This window comes from Mauremys mutica, chromosome 1 (genome assembly GCF_020497125.1).
Source record: "Mauremys mutica isolate MM-2020 ecotype Southern chromosome 1, ASM2049712v1, whole genome shotgun sequence".
Taxonomy (NCBI): domain Eukaryota; kingdom Metazoa; phylum Chordata; order Testudines; family Geoemydidae; genus Mauremys; species Mauremys mutica.
The window spans coordinates 367,083,193-367,094,053 of NC_059072.1; the positions used below are offsets into that span (position 1 = coordinate 367,083,193).

A 10,861-nucleotide genomic window follows, 5' to 3' on the forward strand; every position below is an offset into this window, starting at 1 on the left:
TCCAAATATTGTTTTAGTTTTGGCCACTGCTGTGAATGACCAGGTGTTTCTCCGGAGCTGCTATCAATGATGCTGAGGTCTTTTCTCTAAGTTGTTTTCTAGTTGGGATATTTCCCCAGCAGGTCTTTGCAAAGGTTTAGTTTTTTTTCTACTCTCATATTTTAAGTAAACAGATGAAAGGGGAACTCCCTACAGCATGGATTCTCTGGCCTAGCTTTCATTGAATTAAGGAACAATGATTGATAGCCAATATCCACACTCGTGTTTCCTGTTGGTGACTCTTAAGGTTTCCCCCACTATGACGTGCAAGAATTATTGATGCATGGAGCATCATAACATATTGAATTAGCATAGGAATGTTCAGTTGTTCATAATTCATTTATTTAAATAATGAGAATGTCATTTCTCAGTGTATAAAGAGCAACCAATCTACTTAACCCACAAGAACAGCCTCCAGTAGTGTGTGTAGTGACTCATATTAACATTGTCTCTCCATCCAGGCATTTGTACTTCAACTATCACCCCGGACTCTGGTCACATACAGAAAGTCAGGGGAACCTACGGTGCATGCAGGAGACACCGTTCTGCCTCAGAGTTGGACACCTTCTCCCCTACTCTATGTCAGATTCCAACACAACCAGCTTCACCAAGCCCTCCACCTTCATCCTGCTGGGCATTCCTGGCCTGGAGGTGGCCTACATCTGGATCTCCATCCCCTTCTGCACCATGTATGCTATAGCCATCTTGGGGAACTTTTCCATCCTGTTCATTGTGAAGAGGGAGGCGAGCCTCCATGGGCCCATGTACTATTTCCTCTGCATGCTGGCCATCACCGACCTGGTCCTGTCCACAGCCACCATGCCAAAAATACTGAGCATCTTCTGGTTCAATTCCAGGGAGATCAATTTCAGTGCCTGCCTCACCCAGATGTACTTCATTCACTGCTTCTCAGTGATGGAGTCTGGGATCTTAGTGGCCTTAGCTTTGGATCGCTATGTGGCCATCTGTAATCCCCTGAGGCATTCCACCATCCTGACAAATTCTGTTGTGGCCAAGATCGGCCTGGCTTTGGTTCTGCGCAGTGGCATACTTGTATTACCCTATCCCTTCCTAGTGAGGCGGTGGCCATATTGCAGAACCAACATCATCCCCCACTCTTACTGTGAGCACATAGCCGTGGTGAATCTGGCCTGCGCTGACACCCGCCTCAGTAGTTACTACGGCCTCTTTATTCTATTCTCTGTTATCGGTCTGGATGTTTTTTTTATCACCGTTTCATATATCCAGATCCTCAAGGCAATCTTCAGCCTCCACACAAAGGATGCCCGGCTAAAGACTTTTGGGACTTGCGGCTCCCATCTTTGCGCCATCTTGGTTTTTTACATCCCAGATTTCTTCTCTTCCATCACGCATCGGTTTGGACATAATGTGCCCCTGCATGTCCTCATTCTCATGGCCAATGTGTACCTTTTGGTGCCCCCCTTGTTACACCCCATCATCTATGGGGTGAGGACCAAACAGATCCGGGACAGGTTGCTCCGGCTCTTTTCTCATAAAGGAACCTAAACGTTTTCCCCGGTGATATGGCTCTCAGGCCAAGCTCCGTGTAGAGCTGACTGGTGATATGGCGCTGGGCCCTCGTCCCTGAATCACTCACTGGGCAGTCACAGAGACATTAAATCCTTTCCTGACCTCATTTTGCTGTGTCAGCATGATAAGCTGGGGAATCAGTTCATGTACAATTCAGTGGGTTGCCACCTTTTTAATTTCTGGAAGCTGGACCCCCAGAACCACGACCCTTAGACTGACTCTTCTGCCAAGTCTCTGCACCTGCTGTACCTCTTCCCTGCAAACACCGCACCTCTGTCCCTTGCTCCTCTCTTCCCCTCCCCTTGTTAGTTGCTGGATCATTTTAATCTCCTTTCCACAAACACCTATGTTCTTTTTCTTTTTCTGCTGCCTGAAAACTGAATAGCTTGAATTTTGAAATTGTTTGCTGTTTTCTCTCATCCTGTTGCTTTTCTGTCCCTACTTCACTTTCTGAAATAAGGAAACATAAAAGGAAAAAAAGTGGTGACCTATTTGATCTCCAGCCACCAGACTTAAAATCTTTGCACAAATGTATGAAGTTCAAATTTCACTCCGAACAGCAAGGTGTGCATTTCACACTGCTTGTAATGCCACTGTGATGGACGTTGTGATGATACAATCTGGAACTGGGCCACTGCTGATCCCTCTAGCATATCAGTCTGGGCCCCCTCCCCTCTCAGGCTGTGAGAAGCTTCAGACACCTACAGGTCCTGCACTTACACAAACATTCACAGGCAGGGATACACCCAGTTGAGTTACATGAATGCTTTCGCCAGCCACCCGTGAACCCACTGTAGCAAGGATCTAGCCAACTACCTCCAGTTCACCAGCCTAGGACACAGAGCTGACCATCTTCTCCTGCTCATAAGCCTGACTGGTAAGTTTATTACTCATCTGCCCCTTCCTCAATGTGGGGAGGACAATGCACCAGCCCCTGATCCTGAGCAGATTTCCCTTTATACTTCAAACAACACATTGTTTTAGGTTAAAAAAAATAGAACCGATTTATTAACTACAAGTAACAAGTGTACAGATCAAAGAAGATTACCTAAGAAATAAAGGAAAATTGCAAACTCAGTTCTGTAAATAAGACAGGATTTGAATCAAACAGTGTCTCACCCTGATGGTACAAACAGTTACCCAATCTTCCATATATGGGCCAGGATTTCTTCTTTCCAGCCTGGGACCACCTTCCCAGTCAAAGTTGTTTTCCTCTAGCCATGCTTTCAGGTGTTCAGTTGTGGGTGTCGGGGTCTGAGACCAAGTGGTGATGTCACTTCCCCCTTTTATAGCTTCTGCCATGTGGAAGGAACTTCATTTTTTTTTCAAAATAAAGCCTATAGCAGTTAGTGGGAAAGTACGGGCACAAGATTGACTCCAGAATCATATGAGTTGGTCACATGCCCTGGCATGTTTCAGTGAGTCATAGCAGGGGTTATTATCCATATTCTGGTCGATGGCCCATTGTGCTCATTGATGGGGCATGAATTTGAATAGTCCATTCACAATGTGCTGGCTAGACTGAATGGTAACTATATTTTGGGAATTACCACAGGAACAAACACATTTGAAATGTAGGTATATGTACAAAAATGTGGTGGTCATATTCAGCAGATGATAACTTTTCCATTGACACCTCATATGACATATTTTGTACAAGATTTGTTGCAATTACAGAACAGTGATTAATATGGGGATGCCAGTGTGTTGTTTTGGGGTACAGAGTGTCACAACAATATATCTATCAAACGATATCATCTTGTCCAACCAGTGCTCAAAGCAGGACCAACACTACCTAAATCATCCCAGCCAGGGCTTTGTCGAACCAGGACTTAAAAACCTCAAACAATGGAGATTCCACCACTTCCTTAGGTAACCCATTCAAGTACTTGAACACTCTCCCAGTGAAATAGTTTTTCCTAATATCCAACCTAGACCTCTCCCATTGCAACTTGAGAATGATGCTTCTTGTTCTGTCATCTGTCATCATTGATACCAGCCGAGCTCTAGCCTCTTTGGAAACCCCCTTTATGTAGTTGAAGGCTGCTATGAAATCCTCCCTCCCTCTTCTCTTCTACAGACCAAATAAGTTCCCTCAGCCTCTCCTCGTAAGTCATGTGCACAAGCCCCCTAATCATTTTATTGTCCTCCACTGAGCTATCTCCAATTTGTCCACATCCTTCCTGTAGTGAGGGGCCACCAAACTGGATACAATACTAGTTCTTTTTGGAACCTTATTATAGCCTTGTCCATCACAACATCCTGTGGCAAATAGTTCCAGATATTGACTATGAGTTGTCTGAAAAAATACATTCTTTCATTTGTTTTAACCTGTTTTAAACCTGCTACCTATTATTGGGTGACACCTAGTTCTTGTGTTATGAGAAGGAGTAAATAACACTTCCTTATTCATTTTGTTTACACCTTTCAGGATTTTATAGAGCACTCTCATACCCCCCTTAGTCATCTGTTTTCCAAGCTGACAACTCCCAGCCTTTTCATCTCAACTCATATGGAAATTGTTTGATACCCCTAATCATTTCTGTTGCCCTTTCTGTATCTTTTCCAATTCCAATATATCTTTTTTGAGATGGGGCAACCAGATCTGCATGCAGTATTGAATATGTGGGCATAGCATAAGTATAGATAGAGGCAAGATATTTTCCATCTTATCTCTCCCTTTTGTAATGATTCCCAACACTCTGCTGGCTTTTTGGACTGCCGCTGCACATTGAGTGGATGTTTTTGGAGAACTATCCACAATGACTTCAATATCTTTCTTGAATGATAACAGCTAATGTAGACACCATAATTTTTATGTATAGTTGGAAGGATGTTTTCCAATGTGCATTATTTTGCATTTTGTCAATATTGAATTGTATCTGCCATTTTGCTGCCCAGTCATGCAGGTCTGAGAGATCCTTTTGTAGCTCTTCTCAGTCTACCTGGCACTTAACTGTCTTGAATAATTTTGTTTCATCTGCAAATTTCGCCACCTCACTGTTTACTAGGGCTGTCAAGTAATTATTTTTTTTTCAACATCACTCTGGAGCATACACTAGGCTATGGTCAGAGCCCTCAAAGGTGTCCAAAGGCCAACTCCTGGAGTCCCTCCTCCAGTTGGAGTCTATGTCTCTTCTGCAGCCATCACCCTGCTAGCAGAGTCCCCTCTCCGGCCCTTGTGCCTCTGTCCTACCCCAGCTTCCTCTGGATCATCCAGTCCAGGTGGTTTAAAAGGGCTGGACCAACAGCTCCTCTCTCTCTTCCTTTTCTGGGGAGGTTCCATTCCTTCCATGCCCTCCCCTCTGCAGAGAAGGTGGAGAAAACTGTTTTTTATCTAGAAATGCAGTTACTCCCTTCTTCTGTCCAGGTGAGAGTTCGTTAGAGCTGATAGCCTTTAATGACCAATTTATATATAGGCAGATGCCTCCTGCCCCTTAGTACAAAGAGCGTGAGTGAAGAGTAGAGGAAAATCCCAAAGAAATAAGGATACAGATTGTTGATACAATCAAATGTGAATTAATAGGATTAAAATTTCTGCCCAATGTGGCAATCAAAAAAAGTGAACAGAATGTTGGTAATCATGTAGACAGAATAGATAATAAGACAGAAAATATCTTATTGCCTCTATACAGGTCTATGCTATGCCCACATATTGAATACTGAGTGCAGATCTGGTCACCCCCTCCCCCAAAAAGATATGTTGGAATTGGAAAAGGTACAGAGAAGGGCAATAATTTATTAGCGATATTAAACGTTTGAGGAGACGTGAAAAAGATTGGGACATTTCAACTTGGAAAAGAGATGACTCAGGGGGGTACGAGGTATCAGGTTTCCCTCCCCACTCTGAACCCCGGGGCACTGATGCGGGGACCTTCATGAAAGGCCCCCTAAGCTTATATTTCACCAGCTTAGGTTAAAACTTCCCCAACGCACAAATTCCTTTCCTTGTCCTTGGACAGTATTGCAGCCACCAGCAAGTGATTAAACAAACATTCAGGGCAGGGCTACTTGGAGCCACACCCCGCCCAAATATCCCCCCAATACCCTTCACCCCCTTTCCTGGGGGCGGGGGTTGAGAATAATATACCAACCAATAGGTTAACAAAGTGAGCACAGACTAAATCCCTGGTTTTTAGGACACTGAAAATCAATCAGGGTCTTAAAAGACGAATTTTATTAAAAAAAGGTAAAAGAATCACACCTGCAAAATCAGGATGTAAGATAACTTTACAGGGTAAATAAAAGGATTTTAAACCCAGAGGATTCTCCTCTGACTCTGCTTCCCAGTTACAAAACCAAAATAAAGTTACCTCTTAGCATAGGGAAAAGTCACAAGCTAAAACAAACGATAATCTAACACATTTCCTTGCTGTTACTTAGAACTTCTGTAAGTTTAGATGTATCATCTCAGGATCTTGTTAGGAGCTGGCTTACCTGCTTGGTCTCTCTCTTTGTCCCAAGAGGGAACCAACAAAAAAGCACAAACAAAAACCTCCCCCAACCCCAGATTTGAAAGTATCTTCTTTCCCCATTGGTCCTTCTGGTCAGGTGCCAACTAGGTTAATTGAACTGATTAACATGTTACAGGTAAGAGATTCTGCATCTCTGGCTGGAAGGGATTTTATGTTACTACATATATAAAGGTTGTTACCCATCCCGCAGGTGTGATTCTTTTCTTTTTTTTTTTAAATAAAATTCTTCTTTTAAGAACTTGATTGATTCTGTACCTCTGCCCAGGCGGAATTATATGTTACTGCATACATAAAGGTTGTTACCTTTCCCTTTATATTTATGACAGAGAGAGAGCTATAATATCATGACAGGTGTGGAGAAATTGAATAAAGAAACGTTATGTACTCCTTCAACTAACACAAGAACTACTTTTCACCCAATGAAATTAATAGGGAGCAGATCTAAAGCAAACAAAAATAATTATTTATTCACAGCCAACCAGTGGAACTCTTGGCCAGAGGAGGTTATGAAGGCCAAAAGGATAACATGGTTCAAGTAAATTAGTTCATGGAGTATAGGTAAATCAATGGCTATTAGCCATGAGGGCCAGGGATTTTGTCACTAGCCTCTGTTTGCCAGAAGCTGGGAGCGGGTGACAAGGCATGAATCACTTGATGATTACCTGTTCTGTTCATCCCCTCTGAAGCACATGGCATTGGTCATGGTCAGAAGACAGGATCCTGGGCTGGATGGACCATTGTCTTTACCCAGTATAGCCTTCTTTATAGAGCCCATATGTATCTGCCCCATGCTGTAACCCACTCTCCTCACAAAGCTGAGATAGAAACCAGGAAGCTTGATGGGGGTCTCTCTCTCCACCGAGTTAGTAACAAAGTAAGAATATACTGTGACATTGCACTCCATATGTTTTATGGAAATATGCTTATGAAAGTGAATATGATGTAATTGGAATATGCTTTATGCAAAAGGTCTCTTGTAAAGTATCGTAACAAAGGTTATAACCTACTCAATATTTTCATCCTATTGGTATGTATCATTTTTGTATCTGAAGCTACAATAAAAGGAAGTTTTTCTTCACGCAGCGCACAGTCAACTTGTGGAACTCTTTACCTACTAGATAAATTCATGGTGGCTAAGTCCATAAATGGCTATTAGCCAGGATGGGTAAGAATGGTGTCCCTAGCCTCTGTTCGTCAGAGGATGGAGATGGATGGCAGGAGAGAGATCACTTGATCATTGCCTGTTAGGTTCACTCCCTCTGGGGCACCTGGCATTGGCCACTGTCGGTAGACAGATACTGGGCTAGATGGACCTTTGGTCTGACCCGGTACGGCCTTTCTTATGTTCTTATGTTCTTATGATACGGTAGAAATATGAAGTATAACTCTGAGGTCCTCTTATACTCTTGCAAATTGTGGGCCATTAATGGTGGTTTAGAATCTTGATGGCTCCCAATGAACCCAGACAATTGTTTGTAAATGGTTTATTTATCTCCAAACCTTCCTGTGTACATGTGGGCCAACCCATGAAAAATGTAGACTAGGGGTCTTACTGTGACGTGACCATGTCACATGATACTGGAATCCATCTTAATCCTTTTACTTTTTCATTGATGAGCCGTGGGTGGGGACGAGCACAGACAAAAGATTCTCACCTTGTGCCAAAGGTATGAAAGGGGGTGGAGCAGGACAAAGGAGGCCTCCAGTCATGAGAAAACACCTGGTTACCACTGGAGATGTCTGCTGGATCTAACAAAGACTGTACCAGGGGAAAGGATTAGGCCCAGACTAGGAAGGAGGCTGATCTGTGAAAGAAGCTTATTGGAACATCTTTGAGGGTGAGATATTTCCTCTAATCAGTTTCTTAATGCATTAGATTTAGATTTGCCTGTTTTTGCTTTATTTTGCTTTTTTGACTTACTTTCTTCTGTCTCATTACTTGAAACCACTTAAATACAACTTTTTACTTAATAAAACCACTTTTGTATATTAATAAACCCAGAGTAAGTGATTAATACCTGGGGGAACAAACAGCTGTGCATATCTCTTTATCAGTGTTATAGAGGGTGGACAATTTATGAATTTACCCTTTATAAGCTTTACACAGAGTGAAACAGATTCATGTGGGGTTTGGATCCCTTCGGAAGCTGGGTGTCTGGGTGCTGGAAACAGGTATCTTGTTGAGCTGTTTTCAGTTAAGCCTGCAGTTTTGGGGGCATGACCCAGGCCCTGGGTCTGTGTTGCAGCAGGCTGGCGTGTCTGGTTCAACAAGACAGGGTTCTGGAAATCCCAATCTGCCAGGGAAGACTGGCTCAGAGGTAATTTCAGCACATCAGGTGACAGTTTCCGGGGATCTCTGTGACCGATCCCATCACATATATATTAACATTTTAATCCTGAATGGTATCCCATATTGACTTCCCACAAGATGTCAGTAAATGTTTGTATTAGAGCTGAGTGGCTCTACATTTACTTTTCCTTCTTTTATATAGGAATTAAATACTTTTCTACTGCCACAAAACTAGACGGTTAAAGTGGCAACACCTACAAAATCTGAAATGGCTCCCCTACACGTGGGAGTGGGGAGAGTGGAGGTGAAAAGAATACAGTGACTGACAAGGGGAGGGGAAGAGGGAAGTGAGCAACTGAAGTGGGGCCTTTGTGGGTGTCATAGGTTTCACCCCCACTCTGGACTTTAGAGTACAGATATGAGGACCTGAATGAGAAACCCTAAACTTAATTACCAGCTTAGATCTGGTTTTGCTGCCACCATCCAGACGTCTGAGTCATCTAGAAAACTCTGTCTTCCCCCAAAAAACTTTCCCCTCCCTAGGTAGCCTTGAGAGACTCCTCCACCAATTCCCTGGTGAGTCCAGATACAATTCCCTTGGATCTAAAAATAGGGAAAAAATCAATCAGGTTCTTAAAAAGAAAGCTTTTAATTAAAGAAAAGAAAGGTAAAAGAAAAAACCCTCTGGGAGACAGCATACAAGCTGATGTCACAGACAGATTTAAAACACAGGATGTTCCCCTGGGCAAAAATCTTAGTATACACAAGAATACCCAAATTTGATTACTCCCCTAATTGCACAAAGACAAGTTACAAAAACTATTTATTCCTTTTTAAAACTTACTTACTCTGATAAGAGGCTGGTTCCTTGATCTTTTTCACTCTGGCTGAAACTGAAACTGACTCTAAACAAAGGAAACTTCCCTCCTTCCTTTTGAAACATCTTGTTCCCCCATTGGTTCCTCTGGTCAGGTGTCCGCTAGGTTAGGTGAACTTCTTAACCCTTTACAGGTAAAAGAGGCATTAACCCTTAACTATCTGTTTATGACAGGGGGGAAGAGGCATAGCAGGGAAGGAGCCAGGGTAAGGGGTGGGGTTGCAGAGGTCCAGCTTCTGGCAATTAAAGAGGCAAACTAGTGAATTGTACATGGGCTGATTCCCCAGTTTGCCATGCTGGCACAGCACAATAAGTTCATAAAAGGGTTTAATGTCTCTCTGACTGTCCAGGAAGTGGTTCAAGGAAGATGGCCCAGCACCATGTCACCAGCCATCTCTTCATGGATCCTGAGAACCAGGATAAAAAAATTAGGTTTCTTTACAAGTAAAGAGCTTGAGCAGCCTGTCCCGGATCTGTTTTGTCCTCACCCCATAGATGATGGGGTGAAGCATGGGGGGCACCAGAAGATACACATTGGCAATGAGAACAAGTACATGTTGGGGCACTTTGTGGCCAAACCGGTGAATGAGGGATGAGAAGAATTCTGGAAGGTAGAAAGATAATATGCAACAAAGGTGGGAGCCACAGGTCCCAAAAGTTTTCATCCGGGCATCCTTTGTGTGGAGGCTGAAGATGGCCCTGAGGATTTGGATATAGGACACAGCGATAAAAGGCACATCTAGACCAATTACAAAGAATAGTACAAAGAGGCCATAGTAACTACTGATCTGGATATCGGTGCAGGCCAGCTTCACCACAGCTATGTGATCACAGTAGGAGTGGGGGATGATGTTGGTTCTGCAATATGGCCACCGCCTCACTAGGAATGGATAGGGCAATGCAAGTATGCCACTGCGCAGCACCACCGCCAGGCCAATCTTAGCCACAACAGAATTTGTCAGAGTGCTGGAATGTCTCAGGGGGTCACAGATGGCCACATAGCGATCAAAAGCCAAGGCCACGAAGATCCCAGACTCCATTGCTGAGAAGCAGTGAATGAAGTACATCTGAGTGAGGCAGGCACTGAAATTGATCTCCCTGGAATTGAACCAGAAGTTACTCAGCATTTTGGGCACGGTGGCCGTGGACAGGACCAGGTCAGTGATGGCCAGCATGCAGAGGAAATAATACATGGGCCCATGGAGGCTCTGCTCCGTCTGTACGATGAACAGGATGGTGAAGTTCCCCAAGATGGCTATGGTGTACATGGTGCAGAAGGGGATGGAGATCCAGACATGCGATGCCTCCAGGCCAGGAATGCCCAGCAGGATGAAGGTGGAGGGGTTGGTGAAGTTGGTTGTGTTGGACTCTGACATGGAGTAGAGGAGAAGTTGTCCAACGCTGAAGCACAAGGGTGTCGCCTGCATGTACCGTACGTTCTCCTGACTTCCTGTATGTGCCCAGTGTCTAGGGTGATGGTTGCAGTTCAAATGCCTGAATGGAGAGACAATATTAATATAAGACTCTACATGCACTAGTTGAGGCTGTTTTCATGGGTGAAGCAGATTGGTTGCTCTTGACACAGTGAGATATAAAATTTTCATAATTCAGGGAAATGAATTATGAACA

The 10,861-nt window shown here is 43.7% G+C and overlaps 2 protein-coding genes across 2 annotated transcripts; one reads left to right on the plus strand and one right to left on the minus strand.

Moving 5' to 3' along the window:
- The first annotated feature begins 618 nt into the window (after positions 1-618).
- Positions 619-1,566, plus strand: LOC123356054 (olfactory receptor 52R1-like). Its single transcript, XM_044999020.1, has one exon. It carries the CDS (start codon positions 619-621, stop codon positions 1,564-1,566), a length of 948 nt encoding a protein of 315 aa, XP_044854955.1.
- Positions 1,567-9,660: 8,094 nt separating this feature from the next.
- LOC123366663 (olfactory receptor 52E4-like) lies at positions 9,661-10,608 on the minus strand. Its single transcript, XM_045010311.1, has one exon. The coding sequence runs from the start codon at positions 10,606-10,608 to the stop codon at positions 9,661-9,663; it is 948 nt and encodes a 315-aa protein (XP_044866246.1).
- Positions 10,609-10,861: the final 253 nt, after the last annotated feature.